At 37.6% G+C, this 22,473-nt stretch overlaps 1 protein-coding gene across 1 annotated transcript in view; it reads left to right on the forward strand.

The window, feature by feature from the left end:
* The window catches only part of LOC126278837 (odorant receptor Or2-like), an 86,879-nt gene that overhangs the window by 46,708 nt on the left and 17,698 nt on the right, over positions 1-22,473 (forward strand). Inside the window, exon 4 of the mRNA XM_049979112.1 lies at positions 10,069-10,173. Coding sequence (XP_049835069.1) covers positions 10,069-10,173 — 105 coding nt within the window. The remainder of the gene's footprint in view (positions 1-10,068; positions 10,174-22,473) is intronic.

Consider the following 22,473-nt stretch of genomic DNA (forward strand, 5'->3'; position numbering starts at 1 on the left):
AATGTGTAATACGTTTTGAATACGAGTGTATTTGAACACAAGCCATCTAAGTGTGTGAGGCTCTCCAGCTCTAGCTTTCTCCCATAAATATTTTCAAACAGTTATAAAGTGTATGTAATTCTTTTGTAGCTGGCATTTCCATTACTACCAGGTAATCGAAGTAAATTTACCTTTATACCAGCGAACATAAATGATTTTAAGGGGCAAAATCTTATGTGTTATGTGAATTTCAATGTCTGCCATTGGCAACCGGTCAGCCATTTCCGTTGAATCTAGCTTCATGAGTGGTCACTCGACGGTTAAGGCTCATTCGCTAGCTCTGACACACTTACATGACAATGGTTTGTGGTCCACTCACCTGGAACCGTACGACTTCGCATGTTGTGTTTGGAACTGTTCTGGACGTTGCGGATATTATTTAGGGCATGCGGGTTCCGAAGAAAGTTATTATTGTTTTTTCATGGCACCACTGTCATTGAAAATTTCCATAATTATTGTTATTGCTGTTATTACGACCTTATCACAGTTATGGATTCAACTATCATCCACTCCATTTGTTTCTCCATTTATGATTACCATTGTATCCTGGATGGACCGGTTACGGCTTTTCTTTTCTTATTAGGTGACTTCGGTCCATAGCTCTGAGAAAACAGTTTGAATAACTGTTCATGCGTACTTGACAAAATTTTTGCTATGCAAATTAGTTTGGCAATAATGTTGCGACTGCATTGCGTGGTTGGTGTGACTGTTATTATTTCCCACCAAAGCATATCTTCCTGGATTAAATCCGGTGAATCGAGTACAGTCATAAGATATTTTAAATCCGTCTTTGGAACTTGTATTAGTTTGTCATGTATCCCAAAAGGGGTCTTTGCTTTCAGTATCCGCATCCCATCAAGTTTTCAGACAGGATCGACTTATTTGTCTTCGAAATAACGTCTTAGGCTACCTAGACGTGAATTAAAGAACTCTGGTTACAAGATATGTTTTCTCAATCCCTTGTGAACCGATCGTGAGCAAAATTTGTTTAGGAATGCTCGTTCAAACTCTTCGCAGTCGGTACTGTTGTCGGCAGTTTCCGTTTCCATACGTCGGTGTCTTCCTGTATGTAACCTACCGCATAATTATCTCTTGCCGGTCAGTGCTAGTCCTAAGCAAACCTTTTTTTTTCAATGATTTAAGTAAAACAACAGGGTGGACAATCCTTTCCGAAAATTCGCGAATGTTATAGATGACAAGTATTGCCACCAGAATGTACTGTACGTCGCTATTAACATTTTCAGTACTAAAATTTAGGCCGATTTACACGCGACTAGAACTTTCATTCGTGTGTGTTACCACAGGTGAGGAACGGTTACACTTTCCTGCATCAGTCTTACTTCGTTTTGCAAATTAGACAACTGTGAAGGCACATTTTGTTGTGAGACTGGCAGATCTTTGTCAGAAGTTTGTGTAAGTTCTCTGAATTCATGATTCTGTTCGGGTCTAACAAACCCCCTTGTTTGCGAAGTATTAACTCATCACCGCTGTGCTTATTATTTTTATTTATCCATTCAGCATGATTACTGCTAAAGTTATGAACCTGTTCATAGAATTGTAGCTTTGAACTATCGGCCAGTTCAGTTGTGAGATGTTCTACTTTGGATTGACGTGTATGTACAGTGTCAAGGAGTGTGGTATTTTCACCAGAAGGCTAATCTACATCAGTAGTCGAAGGCTGACAAGCATGAGATAATTTTGTTAGATTGCTAGCTAACGTTTCTTCTTGTTGCTACACATTTTTGTTAAGAAGTAAATTGGCAGATTATTTGCACTTCTTAACATTTTTATAAAACGAACCACTTGAGCATGCAAACAAACAACCCACAAAAAATACCACTTGTAAAATTTACAATCAAATTTTCATGCTGTGAATATTATGTCAAATTCTGCAGCCCCAAAAAGCTACACAACGAACTCCAGATAATAAAATTCATTACCATTATTTTTAGTTCTCTTCAGTCCTTTATACTTGAGTTAAATATCATCATCTTTAAAAACGTGGAAGTACGAGTTATCAATTTTTGTATTGAACATTTCTAACAAAATGACTTTAAATTTGTTATCGAGCTCATAAGAAATTTTCTTTACATATCGAGTTTTTAAACATTCACAATCAGTAATCTAATAACACTCATTTACCTCATATATGTAATAAAATTACATTGCTATGCTTTCAACTAACCAGCTTCAGCTACTTTTCGAAAACAAATAAATTCTGTTCCATTTATTAATAATTTTGCATCTCTAATTCTAACAACTTGCGAAGGAGAAATTAAAAATGGGAAATGCCTTGTAAGAAACCAAGCATATGGTGGTTTTAATAGTAGTTTAAGATCCACATTTTATAGATTTAATCTGTAAATATGGTGTATTAACTGGTTTTATTGGTTATATTTAATGTTTTTCTACGCACAAAAGCAATAAAATTGCTTGTTTGTATTAATCCCAACTATTCGATATTTATTCCTTTGGGTATTGCAGGAAACAGAGTATTGAATTTAGAAAAATATGTTTTTCCAGATTTTATAATGCACGTTTGTTTCACAGAAATCACATTCTGTGTCTCTTCGAAATTTCTTTATAGTTAATAGGTAACAAACTAAAACTAAATGCAGGTAATACAAATTTAATTATTTTTCCCTTGCCTCTTTATTTTCTGTTTTAATTTTTATTTGTATTCCAGTTAATTTTTTCGAATTTTTACTAACCCAATAGCCATATTGCAAGCAATTATTGTAAATAGAACAACAACTTTTTTGTAGTGTGTCTGTTACGTTTTGCAACATTTTAGCCAGTGTAACTTTATAAAATGTGTTTTTCTCTCGAGATATTTCCTGGTGTCTGTTATTAATTCTAAACAGTCTGTTAATGGATCGAATTCCTGTTGTCTTTGGAAATCTGGATTAATTTAATTATAAATGGTCGCTTGCAGCCTTGTAATTCCATTTTCTTTAACTAAATTAGAAGTAAATGTTTCCTTTAATTTACTGTCTGGACAATTTAAGAAATCTGTAATATGATTACCAAGTTGTTCATACCTCCAGGACTCAGTACCTGGCAAATAAATTTTTGGAGAATTACAATTTATCCATGGTCAACAGTCTTTTCCAACAGAATTGTTGTTGATAACTATTACATTACATTCCTCTTTATATTTTCCTTCCATTCGAAAATTAAAATTATTTGTTAAGTATTTCCATATTCCTTCTTTATCAAAAATTTCTGCAAAATCTTGTGTTATGTCTAAATGCAATTAATAAAAGTATTCCTTTTTAAGTTCTTTTAAAATTATGGTAATTCTCTTAAAAGTGCATCGAGTTTAACATTTGCTAATTCTATTTTGCAATGAATACCAACAGGACTGTTTCACTTTTGTTCTATAATTTTTATATCTGCACTAATAATTTGTTTAGTACCTTTAACTGTTTGTGTATTGGCATCTAATAAATATGGAATTTTTGCTTTAACCTCATGTCTTGCCAAAGTAAATTTAGAAAATCTAGATCTTAAAATACTTTTAAAATCACCAAATACTTCATTTATTTAGAAGAAATTTTCCATTCTCACTTCTCATTCACAGTCTACAAAATCTGTTATTTTAACTAACATAATATTATCGCAAAATAGTTCTATATTTGGATTAAATTCTTCTAATTTTTTGTCAATTTGTGTATATTATCTCCAATATATGTTACATGATTATTATTATTTAAATTTTCAGTAAGTAGCCATAAACCAAAACTTTTGTAGGTTGGTTTTACTCTATTCCCCAAAAGTTCCCTTACAGAATATTTATTATTTTTCATGGTAGACATTGCGTTTTCAACTCCAACTTACAGAGGAAAAAATTTATTAGGTTGGTTAAAAATACTTAGAATTAGAAATGAAAAATAATCCATAAACAACATAGAACTTAATTATTTTCGCAAAGTAGTGGAAATTGGGTAGTTGAAAGCATAGCGATATGATTTTCTTACCTATATGTAAGTACAGCGATGTGATTTTCTTACCTATATGATCCAGTTCAGGACTTAGGAATTGCTATAACTGACGAAAATGATAGTTTGATTGAACTTAATGGTGCTTGTGTAACAGTAATTTTAGAAACTTTTTAAAATTCTGTATTCGTAAATAAATCATGAATGAAGTTGAGAGTTATGAGTTTTATTCATTCATTGTGAATAAGAAGACTAGAAATAATTTGAATCTCCCCAACAAGAACACAAAGATTAATATAAATATTGGAAATGGTTAGGTTCAACGTAATCACACCCAGTTACACATGAACCTCAGTATTATTGAAGCTGATGGTACAGATTATCCTACTTTTGATGGAAAAATCCTTCGAAAAATTAATCGATAATTATGTCACAAAACCGTTCGATGTTATCACCATAAAGAGAGGTAACAATATTTTGTCTAAAATGGAACTTCCATTTATTTCTTCATTGGCTCTTGTATGATTGACTTCGACTCTAGCAAATGTGTTAACCATGGCAGGCCATATTCTTAATAATAGATGGATAAAAACTAAGAAAAAATGAAGTACTTTATTCATTAGAATTATTTGGCAGGTTTTTTAAAGATTATAATCAAACAATGGGGGAAGGAGATTTAACAGTATTTTTTTCATAGTCATTAAATGCTGGAGATTCTATTCTTTGTTGGTCAAATCATACTCAAGCTGAAGTTGAAAATGTGGCCACACTTCCAAGACAGGGAATAATTGTTGTAGAATCAATGGAAATTCATGTTCCTGTTGTTAAATTAGAATCAGAATATAAGCTTGAATTAGAACAACATAGACCTAAAAATCCCTATTTTCCCATACCTTTCTTTGAGCCACAAACTGTAGAGATTTCTGGATTGGATGAAAAAAGAAATTTTGGGTTAGATATTGCAGCCCACATCTTGTGGTCATACAGTAGCATTCTCGCTTCCCACGCCCGGGTTCCCGGGTTCGATCTCCTGTGGGATCAGGGATTTCCTCTGCTTCGTGATGGCTGGGTGTTGTGTGACATCCTTAGGTTAGTTACGTTTAAGTAGTTCTAAGTTCTAGCGGACTTATGACCATAGATGTTGAGTCCCATAGTGCTCAGAGCCATTTGAACCATTTTTTTAGATAAAAAAAATTTCTATTACTCTGCAGAATTTGATATGCCTTATTTCATCTTCGTTCTTTTCCATACAAAAAGGAAAAATAATCAGTTACCTGACTCTTCCTTATGCGATAGACTGAAATTACAGAATATCTGCATTAAAAATGGAAGAAACGAGATTTTTCCTCAAGAAATATGGAATCTAGATCCATCAAATAATTATCTAAAGCTTATGATGGTTTCCTAAAGTTTAAGTGAATTACACAATTTCATCGTGATTTTAGTGTGAACCATTACGTTTTGTTCAAAGTTGTCCTATCTAAGTAATAAATACATCTTGAAGAAAATAACCATGAAGTTGTGTGGAACTTTTAATGAAAAAATTTCGAAAGATATACTTATTTATGTAGTAATGTATGGCAAAAAGAATTTGACATATGATTTGCAGCATAGAATTTTGATTGGAAATATTTAAGTGTTTTTTATGGGTGTATTGGTTTGCATGCTCAAGTGATATATTTATAAAAATATTAGTAAGTAAGTGGCTAGTGTGCTCAACCTAGCATTTTATAAGAAAATGAAATATGTCATTAAATTATCTGTGAGTGCACCCAATCCATGCTCTTACTAATTTGTTCTCTGGGGATATTTGCCCTTCATCTAGGGAATGTTCCTTAATTCTGGCAGCAAATCAAATACAGTCAATGAAACTTCTTAAATTTGTGTTGTGATATTTTTCATTGTTTCATCGAACTATGGGGTCATTTCAGCTCATACCATTGCAACTATGTCCTTCCTAAACGTGGCCATTCAGCTTTAGTCTACATAGGGTCTCATTACATAATGTTTTTAGCAATGTATGGAGAAACTCGAGTTCACTAGAAGTTTGAAAGTGTGGAAATGCAGTTTTGGCTATAGGCTGGACAGCCACTATGTTCGTTTATGACCAGTATTTGATCGCATAGTGATTGAAATGTGTCACCTTCAGACTATGAGTTGCTCTCACACACAAGGCATTCATATTCTCCAAGTCTGAATTAATTTCTACTATTTACTTTCATCAAAAGATGTGTTACCAGAATTTGTTTATACCATATTATCTTTTAGCGCCAATTTTACCCTTAAGATTAACTGATAATTGAAAATGTCAGTACTGTTGCTGAATAACCACAATACAGGGTGCATTTACTTCAATAACAGTACACTACATTATGTGTGAGATGTTACAAGATCGCCCATCTAGGACCAGTTAAACTTTTTTAGATTTGTTGCTGTTAACTGTGTTGTGTTGTATGACAGTTTGTGACTCGCTAAGGTGCCAAAGTGTTGCTCAGATATTTAAAGAAAAAATTATGAGATGCCAACATAATACTCACTACATTGAACAATGAAGTGCAATTATGAATACTCTCTCAGCTCTATTTTTATTGTCCTCCTGCTTGTTGATTTTTCATTTACCTATTCTCTTGGCTATAAATGTCTGGTTCGATTCACTCAGTTTTAATTTCAAATTGATTTGTGTATCCATACAAAAATATTTTTGAGGTACTGCTCGACTTTGAAAAAACCGATTAGAACAATCAAAACAACTACAACTTTGTACAATAGACATTACTTAATAAATATTCAGGCGCAGTTAGCAGTATTACTTGGCCTCTGCCTCCGTTCACTAAATAACTTCCTAAACTATTAAATAATGTGCGATGTAAATGCACAGACAAGTGTTGAGAGCAGTGCAGCTAAAGATCTGGAACGAAAGAGTTTTTGAAATGTAAATTGTACATCATGATTTGGTAATCAATCGTTACAGTGTAATAAATTAAAATTCTATGACTTCTTCTTCAAATGACTGGAGGCTAAGGCTGTGCAATTCTCAAAAAACATGTACTGAAACTTTGTAACCAAGGCACGCTAATGCCAGATCACTGCCATGTCGAAATGTAGCGTTTCTCCAACAGCAAGTTGCAAAATAAAACTGATATTACTATATTTTTTGACACTAATATGTCGAACAGTGTAGCAACAAAGTATTCGAACAAATTTTCATTGAAAATTAGTTTCTTACAATACAAATTATTCAGAGCTACAAAGAATGGAGCTTAGACGGCCATATCAGATCAGACAATAGCTGCCATCGAAAAAGCTGAAGGTAGCACCCTCTTTAATTTACACAGTTAATGTTAGTTTTTACATATGGACTCTTTCGTTGCATACAATCTCCATAAAAAATTAGATTTTTAGAAAGAGGTTATTACTGAATGACATTAACTTATGAATTCTTCCGAAGGCCAGTTTGTGACGCAAACACAGTTTTAGATTTTTAGAGTGCATTGCATAATTTCTCTTATCATATAAAGTAGAGCACAAAACTTGCCTCCCATGCAGCTAGTAGGTGGTATCATATGCCCAGGGCATAATCTTATATCGAAATGTAGATTACAGAAATTTTGGCAATATTCAAGATCTATTTCTAAAACATATCCTCCTGGAGTCAGGTGGATTGTTTTCAGATCTCAAATATAAAGTGTTCCTGTATCAAACGAAAAAAAATTTGCGGCACAGTATACATATCATGTGTCACGGCAGTGAAAGGAGCCTGTGACAGTTGCAGACAGTGACACAAGTTCCTCCAAAAAATTCTAACACAACACACACACGCATCATACTAACAAATGCAAATTCACATGATGATGGAGGTTTACGCCTTTCAAACGCCTCATGTGGATATATAAACAGCTACCGGTGACAGTAAATTTTTTGTTTCATTTAAAGGACCCAGAGGTATTGCTCCATTTCCCAACCGAGGAGGCTAATAATTTCTGAACATATAATGTATGACTTATCCTCATTTTCATACCTAGACATGAACATGTTGTTTGTGAATGCATGTCTGTGGGATCAGTGAGCAGTACCACCTCTGAAAAAATGTCCAAGATATTGTATCTGTTTTAGATCCGTAGTAACTTGGAATATTAAATTTGCAGGTGTCAGCAACAAATCTTATGCCAAGGCAGGTGAAGCTACGCAATGAGCTATATCCAGTTCACATGTAGGGTAGAGTATGCAAAAATTCTGACCCACACTGAGTAGAAGCAAGATGTAAGTTTCCAAATTTATGCCAGAACAATCTCGTAACATCTCATATTCAAGTATAATCAAACACTTTGCTGACTCTCTGATAATCAATACCTTTAATTTACGTTTCACTGCTCAGAAAGTTTTTGAAGGTTTGCTAGCTGATATTCAATGGATACTTCTTTACATAGGAGATTTTGCTAAAAAAACTGATTGTTTCATTTTCATTACAACTTCCTGGTACCACTATCTTGCATATTTTTAAATATTGTGATATTTTTTGCTAGTGCAATCTTATATTTATTATATTTACTGCCATCTTACACATTCATTTTTTTAATATTGCACCACCTGCTATCTTAATGATGTCTTGGTCTCGGTATATGATTACGTTATTATCCCTGGTATTCAGCCAACCTATCCTAAAGCTTGTACTCTTCAAGGTAAAGTGGCTGCCACCTTGGATCGTGACCACAAAAGTAATGCATACCCCATTACTGTATTGAAGTGCAGAATATTCCACAAGCCCCATGTCCTCCTACTCTATATTCTTTTTTCATTGACTTTCTAGTTTGTCACTGTACAATTTGTGCACAGATGCATGATTCAGAGTGCACCTGATTATTGAAGGACCTTTACTGAGATTCAGCATCCTCGATAGATAGAAGATTCTAGTATACTTTTAACTGAAATTTAGTAAGTTTATAGAAGATTACTTGGAATTTTTTTACTGCTGTGGTTACTTGTGAATGCAGCTAATTTTTGTTATATTTCACTTCGCAATGAAGTAACTTCCACGTTATATATACACTTACATATGAATATATACAGCTGTCAAAGGTGACACTACAATTTACAAAGAAAATCACAAACTGAATGAATACATATATTTAACCATGTATGTAACATTCCTGGTGGTCTCGTTACATTGCACACTTGGGATAAGTGAATGTGTACTAAACTGCTTTACTTTTTCTTGCTTTAATTTATATTGACCAAAGAGCAGGAATGTCAGCTTCCTACATGTACTGTTGCTCACTTTTCGTGTGAGTACCTATAAGTGAAACGTTTCTGAGTTGCAGTTTGAATCACATCTGTCTGTAGTTTGTGATTCGCCGATATACCTGTATTAGTAAACTATAGAGTTTGTTTTCAGAGAGGTATTTACTTCGAGAAACAAAGCTTCTATGAAATATAACTCTCTATTAAGTGTAAACAGTTCTTGGGACCCCTGATCTACGCGAGGTACGCAGTATCTTCTCCCAGCAATATTACTAGTGTCTAACCGTAAAGGCACTTCCTTTTCTCTCAGATTGTTTCTAATTCCCAACAAACCAACCACAAGAGAAAGAGAGCATTTGTTTTCTGATTTAGGATTATGGTTAGGTAATTATATTTACACTTTTAGTTAACATCGTAAAACAGAGCTAAGGTGGAAGAGCAACAAGATACACAGTTCCCTCTGAATCTAAATTCACTGAGCTCTACACTGCGTGGTCCATTGTATTACACCAGAAGAGACGCCCTTTAACGAGTAAATGATTCTTCTTCTATAATAACTGATCAAAGGAGTACTTGTTCACCTGTAATCTTTGTAAGACTAAAAATTATGAAAGCTTGAGGCTTCATTTTCACATTGTGGTAGGACATTTATATTTTACATTTCTCTCATCCCATACTCAGTAGACGAACGTTGGGAATTGCTGCAGAAATCCTACACAGCAAGGCAATCTGATATGTAACGAAGTTCCAAGTAATAATGTGTCATGTGGGTGGCTGACTGCCGGCTATAGTGTCTCTGTCGAGGTTGAAGTAAATGGCCGTGGTAGTAATAATTTCTTGTTTCTTTCAGAGGGCTGAGGGTTTCCAGGATCTTGGTAAGACCAGCAGCTACATGCTCGCCATGCTTTTAGAGCTCTTTATGTACTGCTGGTTCGGAGATGACCTCGTTTCGGAGGTATGTACCAGTTTCCTTCAATGATAATTACAGAAAAGTAGTGCTCTAGTGGAGTTATGTTTAGTGTTTATGTTAGTGTTTAGTGTTACACTATGCGTTTCTCTTTGGCAGTATTCTGGTAGAATTTCCAGTGACGTTACTATTGGCGTTTGTGCCAGATGTGTGGCAATATAGTGTTGGTGACTGTGACTACTGCATATATATAACGTAATGATCACTTTGTGTAGTCGAAGATGATGTGGGAAAAGGGTTGAACTGAATCCTATTATCGTTACATGACCTATCTCTTAGGAATAGCATGAAGAGGGCAGATCAGTGTAATGTTTAGATTGAGAAAAGGATGGCTGTCAGCCATCTCATTCCAGATCGGAACAGTAGTGGAAAAAAATGTACGAGAAATCTTATCACGTACCATGAACTTAAGTGTTAGACTTGTGACTGAGGTAGTTAAAACATTTCTCTCATGTTATATAGAAATAGCAAAATGTGATCAGTAGTGTATGCCGATATCATCCAGTTTTCTGAAGAAACTACTGAGCCATCAAGATGCAGTCGGGTGCAGATTTGCCTCGTACAGATTCTACTGATCAGCAACCAAAGGTCAGAGTACTGTTTTTTCATGATTGGCTGATACGAGTGTGGGTAATAGTGTTGCTTCTGAATAGAGTCACGCCTCAGTACCTGCAGAATCTTTCCATAAACAGTTTATTGGTCTCTTGATTTCTTTATTGATTCCTTGGGAGTTAACGGTGAGGATATCTTGTGCTATTTGTTGATTGTACTGCCTGATGAACTATATAGTGCGAAAGAAACTAAGTCAACACTTCGGTAGAGACTGAAGACCTAGCAGCGTTACTGTAGCTGCAGTTGCCTGACAGGACCATGTGCAGTTCTTAGTAGCAACAGATCTGTTGGCAACAATCGCTACCAAAATAATTCTCATATGGAAGATGTAAGTCACATATTAACTCATGTTGTAAATGGTAACCAACATAAATGTTCCTTTGGCCAAGAAAACTGGTGGAAGGAAAACTGATTATACTGTGATTATTTTCGTGAAGCTCACATGATTGACTCGTTTATTTTTGGTTTTTCATTTTGTATTCTTAATAACCCCCCATGAACCATGGACCTCAGCATTGATGGGGAGACTGGCCTACCTCAGCGATAGAGATAGCGGTACGGTAGGTGCTACCACAACGGAGGGGTATCTGTTGAGAGGCCAGACAAACGTGTGGTTCCTGAAGAGGGACAGCAAGCTTCTCAGTAATGGCAGTGTCAGGGGCAACACTCTGGATGACGGACTTATCCGGACTTGTAACATTAACTGAAACGGCCTTGCTGTGCTGGCACTACGAACAGCTGAAAGCAAGGGGAAACTACAGCCGTAATTTTGTAATTTTTCCCGAGGGTATGCAGTTTTACTGTATGGTAATATGATGATGACGTCCTCTTCTATAAAATATTCCGGAGGTAAAATATTCCCCCATTGGAAACTTAAGGGGGGGGGGGGGGGACAGGAGGGTGTTGTTATTAGGAGAAAGAAAACTGGCGTTCTACATATTGCAGTGTAGAATGTCCGATCCCTTAATTGAGCAGGTAGGTTAGAAAATTTAAAAAGAGAAATGGATTGGTTAAATTTAGATATACTGGGAATTTGTGGCAGAAGGAACAAGACTTCTGGTCGGGTGAATACTGGGTTATAAATACAAAATCAAACAGCTGTAATGCAGGACTTGGTTAAGTAATCAATAAAAAATATAAGTGCAGGTAAGCTACTACTGACCGCATAGTGAATGCATTATTGTAGCCAAGATAGATACGAAGCCCACGCCTACCACAGTAGTACAAGTTCATATGCCAAATAGCTCTGCAGATGACGAAGAGATTGATCAAATGTATGATGAGGCAAAAGAAATTATACAGATGGTGAAGGGAAACGAAAATTTGGTAGTCATGGGTGACTGGAATTCGGTAGTACGAAAGGGGAGAGAAGGAAATGTAGTAGGTGAATATGGAATGGGTATAAGGAATGAAAGAGGAAACAGCCTATTAGAATTTTTCACAGAGAATAGTTTAATCATAGCTAACACTTGGTTCAAGATTCATGAAAGAAGGTTGTATACATGGAAGAGGCCTGGAGATATTGGAAGGTTTCAGATAGATTACATAATATTAAGACAGACATTTAGGAACCAGCTTTTCAATTTCAAGACATTTCCAGGGGAAGATGTGGATTATGACCACAATATGTTGGTTATGAACTGTAGATTAGAACTGAAGAAACTGCAGAAAGGTGCGAACTGAAGGAGGTGGGACCTGGATAAACTGAAAGAACGAGAGTTTGTAGGGGGTTTGAGGGAGAGCATTAAGCAACGATTGATGAGAATGGGGGGAAAAATTAGCAGAAGAAGAATGTGTACTTTGAGAGATGAAATAGTGAAGGCAGCAAAATATCAAGTAGCTAAGAAGAAGAGTGCTAGCAGAAATCCTTGGCTAACAGAAGAAATGTTAGTATAATCGATGAAAGGAGAAAATATAAAAATGCAGTAAATGAAGCAGGCAAAACAGAATACAAACGACTCAAAAATGAGATCGAGAGGAAGTACAAAATGGCTAAGCAGTGATGGCTAGAAGACAAATGTAGTGATGTAGAGGCATATATAGTTAGAGGTAAGATAGATACTGCATACAGGAAAACTAAAAAGACCTTTGGAGAAAAGAGAACCATTGTTTGAATATCAAGACCACAGATGGAAACCTAGTCCTAAGCAAAGAAGGGAAAGCAGGGAGTTGTAATGAGTATATGGAGGGTCTATACAAGGACGTTGTATTTGAGGACAGTATTATGGAAATGGAAGAGGACATAGATTAAAATGAGATGAGAGAAATTATACTGCATCAAGAGTTTGACAGAGCTCTGAAGGACCTAAGTCGAAATAAGGTTCAAATGGTGGAAATGGCACTGAGCACTATGGGACTTAACATCTGAAGTCATCAGACCCCTAGAACTTGTTGTTGTTGTGGTCTTCGGTCCTGAGACTAGTTTGACGCAGTTCTCCATGCTACTCTATCCTGTGCAAGCTTCTTCATCTCCCAGCACCTACTGCAGCCTACATCCTTCTGAATCTGTTTAGTGTATTCACCTCTTGGTCTCCCTCTACGATTTTTACCGTCCACACTGCCCTCCAATACTAAACTGGTGATCCCTTGAAGCCTCAGGACATATCCTACCAACCGATCCCTTAATCTAGTCAAGTTGTGCCACAAACTCCTCTTCTTCCCAATCCTATTCAGTACCTCCTCATTAGTTATGGGTTCTACCAATCTAGTTTTCAGCACTCTTCTGTAGCACCACATTTCGAAAGCTTCTATTCTCTTCTTGTCCAAACTATTTATCGTCCATGTTTCACTTCCATACAAGGCCACACTCCATACAAAAACTTTCAGAAACGACTTTCTGACATATAAATCAGTCATCGATGTTAACAAATTTCTCTTCTTCAGAAACGCTTTCCTTCCCATTGCCAGTCTACATTTTATATCCTCTCTACTTCGACCTCATCAGTTATTTTGCTCCCCAAATAGCAAAACTCCTTTACTATTTTCAGTGTCTCATTTCCTAATCTAATTCCCTCTGCATCACCCGACTTAATCCAACTACATTCCATTATCCTCGTTTTGCTTTTCTTGATGTTCATCTTATGTCCTCTTTTCAAGACACTGTCCATTCTGTTCAACTGCTCTTTCAAGACTTTGCTGTCTCTGACAGAATTACAATGTCATCGGTGAACCTCAAAGTTTTTAATTTTTTCTCCATGGATTTTAATACCCACTCCAAATTTTTCTTCTGTTTCTTTTACTGCTTGCTCAATATACAGATTGAACAACATCGGGGAAAGGCTACAACCCTGTCTCACTCCCTTCCCAACTGCTGCTTCCCTTTCATCTCCCGCGACTCTTATAACTGCCATCTGCTTTCAGTACAAATTGTAAATAGCCTTTCACTCCCTGTATTTTATCCCTGCCACCTTCAGAATTTGAAAGAGAGTATTCCAGTCAGCACTGTCAAAAGCCTTCTCTAAGTCTAGAAATGGTAGAATCGTAGGTTTGCCTTTTGTTAATCTAGCATCCAACATAAGTCGTAGAGTCCGTATTGCCTCACGTGGTCCAACATTTCTACGGAATCCAAACCGATCATTTCCAAGGTAGGCTTCTACCAGTTTTCCATTCGCCTGTAAAGAATTCGCGTTAGTATTTTGCAGCTGTGACTTTTTAAACCGGTAATTTTCACACCTGTCAACGCCTGCTTTCTTTGGGATTGGAATTATTATATTCCTCATGAAGTCTGAGGGTATTTCGCCTGTCTCATACATCTTGCTCACCAGATGGTAGAGTTTTGTCAGAACTGGCTCTCCCAAGGCTGTCAGTAGTTCTAATGGAATGTTGTCTACTCCCAGGGCCTTGTTTCGACTCAAATCTGTCAGTGCTCTATCAAACTCTTCACGCAGTATCATATATCCCATTTCATCTTCATCTACATCCTCTTCCGTTTCTATAACATTACCCTCAAGTAAATCGGCCTTGTATAGACCCTCTGTATATTCCTTCCACCTCTCTGCTTTTCCTTCTTCGCTTAGAACTGAGTTTGTCTCTGAGCTCTTGTTATTCGTAAAAGAGGGTTTCTTTTCTCCAATGGTCTCTTTAAATTTCCTATAGGCAGTATCTATTTTACCCCTAGTGAGACAGCCTCTACTTCCTTACATTTGTCTTCTAGTCATCCCTGCTTACCCATTTTGCACTTACTGTCGATCTCATTTTTGAGACGTTTGTATTGCTTTTTGCCTGCTTCATTTACTGCATTTTTATATTTTCTCCTTTCATCAATTAAATTCAATATTTCTTCTGTCACCAAAGGATTTTAACTAGCCCTCGTCTTTGTACCTATTTGATCCTCTGCTGCCTTCACTACTTCATCCCTCAAAGATACATATTCTTCTTCTACTGTATTTCTTTCCCCCATTCTCGTCAATTGTTCCCTTATGCTCTCCCTGTGACTCTGTACAACCTCTGGTTTATTCAGTCTATCCAGGTCCCATCTCCCTAAATTCCCACCATTTTGCAGTTTCTTCAGTTTTAATCTACAGTTCATAACCAGTAGATTGTGGTCAGAGTCCACATCTGCCCCTGGAAATGTCTTACAATTTACAACCTGGTTCCTAAATCTCTGTCTTACCATTATATAATCTATCTGAAACCTTAGAGTATCTCCACTGTTCTTCCATGTATACTACCTTCTTTCATGATTGTTAAACCAAGTGTTAGCTATGATTAAGTTATGCTCTGCAGAAAATTCTACCAGGCGGCTTCCTCTTTCATTTCTTAGCCCCAATCTATATTCACCTACTATGTTTCCTTCTCTCCCTTTTCCTACTCTTGAATTCCAGTCAAACATGACTATTAAATTTTCGTCTACCCTCACAAACTGAATAATTTCTTTTATCTCATCATGCATTTCACCAATTTCTTCGTCATCTGCAGAGCTAGTTGGCATATAAACTTGTACTACTGTAGTAGTCGTGGTCTTCGTGTCTATCTTGGCCACAATAATGCGTTCACTATGCTGTTTGTAGTAGCTTGCCCCTACTCCTATTTTTTATTCATTATTAAGCCTACTCCTGCATTACCCCTATTGGATTCTGTATTTATAACCCTGTATTCACCTAACCAAAAGTGTTGTTCCTCGTGCGCCTAGAACTTAAAACTACTAACCTAAGGATATCACACACATCCATGCCGAAGGCAGGATTCGAACCTGCGAGTGTGGCGGTTGCTCGCGAAACAAGGCTCTGGAAGTATTTCCATTAAAACTATTGATAGCCTTGGGAGAGCCATCCCTGACAAAACTCTACAATCTAGTGAGCAAGACGTTTGACACAGGCGAAATACCCTCAGACTTCAAGAAGAATATAGTGATTCCAATAACAAATAAAGTAGGTGTTGACAGACATGAAAATTACAGAACTATCTGTTTAATAAGTGACAGCTGCAAAATACTAACGCGAATTCTTTACAAGCGAATGGAAAAACTGGTAGAAGCCAACCTCGGGGAAGATCAGTCTGAATGCCGTAGAAATTTTGGAACACGTGAGGCAATTCTGACACTACAAGTAATCGTAGAACAATGGTTCCTAACAGGTGGTCCGCAGACCCCCAGGGGGTTTTGGTCGTTCAATATTTTTCCAATACCGAATATGTCAGTGTTTTTTCTAAATACCAAAAATAGAAAACGTATAAAAAGACTCTTAATTTGGCTTTTTTAGCTACTTGATACTGTCATATGACAAGGTACCAATCATGCTAGATGTGTGGGTCCTCGAGAAAACATTGTTGGGGACCTCTGTCCTAGAAGATAGATTAAGGAAAGGCAAACCTACGTTTCTAGCAGTTGTAGACTTAGAGAAAGCTTTTGACAATTTTAATTGGAATACTGTCTTTCAAATTCTGAAGGTGGCAGGGGTAAAATACAGGGAGCGAATGGCTATTTACGATTTGTACAGAAATTTGTACAGTTATAAAAGAAGAGGGGAATGTAAGGGAATCAGTGGTTGGGAAGGAGTGAGACGGCATTGTAGCCTATCCCCGATGTTATTCAATCTGTATATTGAGCAAGCAGTATAGGAAACGAAACAACATTTCAGAGTTGAAATTAAATTCCATAGAGAAGTAAATAAAAATTTTGAGGTTTTGCTGATGACATTGTAATTCTGTCAGAGACAGCAAAGGACCTGGAAGAGCTATTGAACGGAATGGACTGGGTCTTGAAAGGAGAATATAAGGTGAACATCAACAAAAGCAAAACGAGTACAATGGAATGTAGTCGAATTAAATAGGATGATGCTGAGGGAATTAGATTAGGCTATGAGACACTTAAGGTAGTAAATGAGTTTTTCTATTTGGGAAGCAAAATAACTGATGACGGTCGAAGTAGAGAGGATAGAAAATGTAGACTGGCAATGGCGAGGAAATCCTTTCTGAAGAAGAGAAATTTGTTAACAATGAGAATAGATTTAAGTGTCAGGATGTGGTTTCTGAAAGTATTTGTATGGAGTGTAGCCATGTATGTCAGTGAAACATGGAGGATAAATAGTTTGGACAAGAAGAGAATAGAAACTTTCGAAATGTGGTGCTATAGTAGAATGCTACAGATTATATGGGTTGATGACGTAACAAATGAGGAGGTACTGAATAAAATTGGGGAGAAGAGAAATGTGTGGTACAACTTGACTAGTAGAAGGGATCGTTTAGTAGGACTTGTTCTGAGGTGTGAAGGGATCACCAATTTGGATTTGGAGGGGAGCAAGGCAAGCAATAATTCGTAGAGTGAGACCAAGACATGAATACCCTAAGCAGATCCAGAAGGATGTAAGTTGCAGTACGTATTGGCAAATGAAGAATCTTGCACAGGATAGAGTAGCATGGAAAGCTACATCAAACTAGTCTCTGGATTGAAGACCGCAACAACATTCTTATTAAACATAATTTCGTGTGAAACCTGGTGTCAATAATTTTTTTGATGGAAATCTTCTTCTGTAGGAGACTGTATTGTTTTTATTTTTTAATCAGTGCGCTATCGGCCAATTTCAATAATTATGAAGTATCTAAAATGAAACATATCAACATGGAGTTCACTATAACATGAGAACCTAATTTACAAACACACAGTAAACGTGTTGTTGCAAACAGGACATAAATGTGTAACACTTCAGGCTACTTTTTGTATTGTTCATAATGAGTATTGCATGTGGCTGAAAGGATGTTATTGCATCCACATGAACAAATTGCAATATGGGTAAGTCATGGCCATGCAATATGTGATTTGACAGTTACAGCTAGTGGTTAATCAACGTCGTCAAGAACTTGTTCATAGACACGTCATCAGCTACCGATTATAGATTGCCAGAGAGCATAAATATCCTCGCTGAAGTGCCAGAAAAAGGCAAAGTAGTTTTCAATCCAACAGAAACAATACGAATCAATTAGGGTACACAAACACGAGTTAACCATTACATGAAGAGCAATATACAACATACACTATGTGAAACAAAGAAACTCCAATTACTTTCTGTAAATTTTATGCTTACTATGAATGTGTAGCCAGCATAAATAAAAATCACGATAAAATTAAATATTATCAATGGGTATACACATCTCAATAGCTCTATTGGTGAACAAATGTATGATAGCATATCACAAAATAATCATGTGTATTATGGATTACAAATCCAGTAATTAGGTGATGACGGTTATATACTTTTTATATACTTATGTAATGTGTATAAACCACATAAATGGGAGTCATGAAAGATGTAACAGCCCTCTTATTTCGTGAAAGGTAATATATATCGAAACAGGGTTTTCGTCAAATGTTAGGGCGTCGAAGGGCACGTATGTGTTTGTTTGGTTAATGTTTTTGCTCTGGTATCAACTGAGATATTGAAGTAAGTTCGTTTCTTAAAATGAAATACTACGTTTTCCATAACTACATTCAATAGCTCTTGAGAACACAATTACAGTGATATTGCGTTTGATAATATTCACGTTGAAATCTATAGTTAAGAAGCTCGAGGTCTGCTAGAATGCTAGAACACGGTGGTCGCAAACGCCATTTGTAGTGCAAAAACGAGCAAGCTGGTGTCAGGGACCAGGCTGCATAGCTATTAGAAGTAAGGTAGGTCTGCGCACACTGAGAGAATAAACCAAGTTACGACCTAGATGTAGATCCACTTACGAATATAGTGTATGGAAATACGACATATACTAGAATATAGCGTATCCAGACGGTTTGGGAAAACTATTTCATATTTGTGCATCCTCCCCGATTTACCTGAGCTGGAATACAGAAATCAGCTGTTCACTCTTCAAAAATAAAGACACCTTATACGCTGAAAAAGCAACAACTGTATTCAGTATCTAATACTTAGAAGGAAGAATTGACCTCTGTTTTTCTGTACGTGGCTGTGTGATGCTTAGAGGAAAAATACTCGCTGTTGGACATGTGTCTATACCTATACTGCTCTAAATTATATCATATTTCAGATATTCGTTAAACTAAACGTTAAAAATACTTTGGTGACCACCTGCACATCACAAAATAAATACTATTCTTAACGAAACGTCGTTCCATGCTGAACGTAAGCAAGTAACGACAGTATTACCATCTACCCTCGGTGAACGCTGTCGTTTCATTTTATATTGCAAAGTGATTACGTACACACGTAAATGAAATAAACAATATACTGACAATGATTTGGTTTCCACCCAAATCACAGACCATGAAATTTGCCTACCAAATAAATAACTGTATCATTTATTTTTTTAAAGAAAAGCATGTGGACTGAATGGCACAATTGAAATCACCGTTCTTAAGAACAATGAGCAGTTCTAATTAAAATGGATCATATGGTAGAACATGCACTGCGATTCGACGACACATATCGTCTGGCGTGGTTGGGGCTTCGTCATGGACTGCATCTTTGAGTGTTCTTCTAAGAAAGAAATCAAGCCACGCGGAGTGGCCTCGCGGTCTAGGGCGCCATGTCACGGACTGCGCGACGCCTCCCGCCGGAGTTTCGAATCCTGCCTCTTGTTGTGTGCTTGTGCGTTGTTTTTAGCATAAGTTAGTTAAAGTAGTGTGTAAGTATAGCGACCGATGACGTCAGCAGTTCGATCCCTTAGGAATTAACACACATTTGAAGAAATCAAGAGGAATCATATCGGGGACCTTGCAGGCCATTTGACAACAGAATCTCGTCCAATCCAGTAATCCTCTCATTCAGTATTTGCGTTGTAACACGAATGAGTGAGCCACAGAAACGTCATATGGCAGTCACATACATCGTCAAATATCAACTGGTACTTCTTCTGAAAAACCTGCAGAATGTTCGTCGGAATGTGTCAGTACAAATGTCAATTTAGAACACCTGAGATGAAGTGAAGCCCCACAACGCAATTTCCTATGATACCGCCCCATACGTTTACGCTCCACGGACTTAAATGTTGCACCTAACAAACACAGTGTGGATTTTCGGTGGAATTGTATTACATATTATGCATCTTTACATTAGTGTGGTTAGTAAAAGTTTCTTCATTGGTAAAGAGCACACGTTGGAAAAACTTTGGGTCGTTTCCCAGTTGCGGAAAGGGCAGACAGACAAAATTCTATATGACGTTCGAAATCATGATCGTCGAGTGCCTGATGCAGTGACAGGGATGCAGCGTCAGGGATGGGATCTTTAAATTTTTAATGTAAGATGTTCACATTCATCTATCCAAACTTTTCGGAATCCTCTATATGACTGTCTCCAATCACCATGGTATACTATATTGACCCTTACTGTTTGTGTCTCATTAAGAAGTTAGCCATTCATTCTTATTAAGTTCTACAACCTGATATACATCACGCTGTTGTAGATCCTTGTGACTTGTGTCAGTCATTCAAACATCTCCATCTCCCCTCTCACCCTTGTAAATAATAAATGTGGTTTTTAAATTATTATTGACACATTTTTCTTATTTTAGTACAGAGATTCAACATATTTTTCAATATGGCGGCCACTGAGTGACGCGCGTTTCTTCGGCTCGCGAGTTTTTCCGCTCATTGAAGGTGTTACAGAGAAGTGCGGCAGTCCACAACGTGTGCATCCGACTAAACAAGTGTTACTTGCCGTGGTGTATTGTTCTCCGTTGATTACCACAAGTGATAAGTGATAAGTGATAAGTGAGTGAAAAATGGGAAGAGCACGAGTAAGCGGCAGCAGGCGAGGCTACAGGGGTGCAGGCAGCGCGGGCGCCCGGTCTCCGGCGGCAGGTGAGGCCCCGCTTCCCGACATCGGGGAGCTCGTCCGGTCCCAGGTGAGTGCGGCGCTGCACAGCAAAGACACGCTAGACGTAATCGTCCAATCCATCACGGACTCCGTGACGGCCGCGGTCATGGACAAACTACAAGAGTCTGTCGGGCGCAACAGCACCGAAATCCAGTCTCTTAGAAAGTCCCTGGCCGCACAAGAGAAAAAAGCCGCCGACCTAGAGGCTAAACTGTCTGCTGCCACCGATGAAATTGAGCAGTATCAGCGAAGGAACAGCTTGCGCTTGTTCGGGGTAGCTGAAAACGATCGCGAAAACACCGACGACCTGGCCATTAGCCTCGTGCGTGAGAAACTTGGCGTGCAGATCGACGTGGCCGATATTGACAGAAGCCACCGTGTTGGGCGCAGGACACGAGGTGCCATGAAACCCAGGCCCATAATAATTAAATTTGTGTCTTACCGGAAAAGAGCTGAAGTGTTTGCTCAGAAAAGAAAACTCGCCAAGAGTGGGGTTACCCTGAGGGAAGATCTGACGCGCGAAAGACTAAAAGTTTTGAACGCTGCGATCACACAGTTTGGCCTTCAAAATGTATGGACCCAGGATGGCAGGATCGTAATCAAGACGGAAGGAGGGAGGAAAACGGTGACAAACATGTTCGAACTGAAAGACTGAGCGAAATCTCGCGAGACACAAAGTCTCATATTGTAATCTGTCTAATATAAGTTAATTTTCTTATTCTTTCTTTTCATTTTTTTAGCTTAAATACTGCTCCGTTATTTCTATAAGTACCATAAGTACTCTATTTAAAATCAGTCAATTGTTTCACAAAAATATTGTTTCTTTATTTGTCTATTATAAGTGCTCATGTATATTCATATTGTCAGTCAAATGGGAATTAACATTCTCCATTAACAGGAATCTCCTCACAACCGCCTTTCTATATCTGTTATTTTCATCTTCGCCACTACCACTACTACTACTATTATCTTTTTCGTAACCACTACTGCCACTTTCCATCTTTCTTTTCGCTCCCTTCTCCTATACTTCCAGCGTGTTTTTCACCTTTAGTTCACAGACGCTTGAGTCAGTCACAACCTTGGACACCTGTAAACATGTCTTCCCCCGCGAAATCCAGCTTTTGTCCCTCTTCCGGCCAGCAGGTAAACGGAGCGCGCTCGGTCCTACAGGCGGCCACAATGGGACGGACCGGTTCCGGCGGCGGGCTCTTTGTGGCCCACGCGAACGCGCAGTCGCTAACGGCTCACTTCGACGAGTTCTGTGACCTGTTCTGCCAATCGCTGTTCCACATTATCCTCGTCTCGGAAACTTGGTTGAAACCAAACATTTCTTCCGACGCTATCCGAATCGCTGGTTACTCTCTCCTAAGGGCAGATCGTGAAACACGACGCGGGGGTGGTGTGGGTGCCTATG

The sequence above is a fragment of the Schistocerca gregaria genome, chromosome 6 (genome assembly GCF_023897955.1).
Source record: "Schistocerca gregaria isolate iqSchGreg1 chromosome 6, iqSchGreg1.2, whole genome shotgun sequence".
Taxonomy (NCBI): Eukaryota; Metazoa; Arthropoda; class Insecta; order Orthoptera; family Acrididae; genus Schistocerca; species Schistocerca gregaria.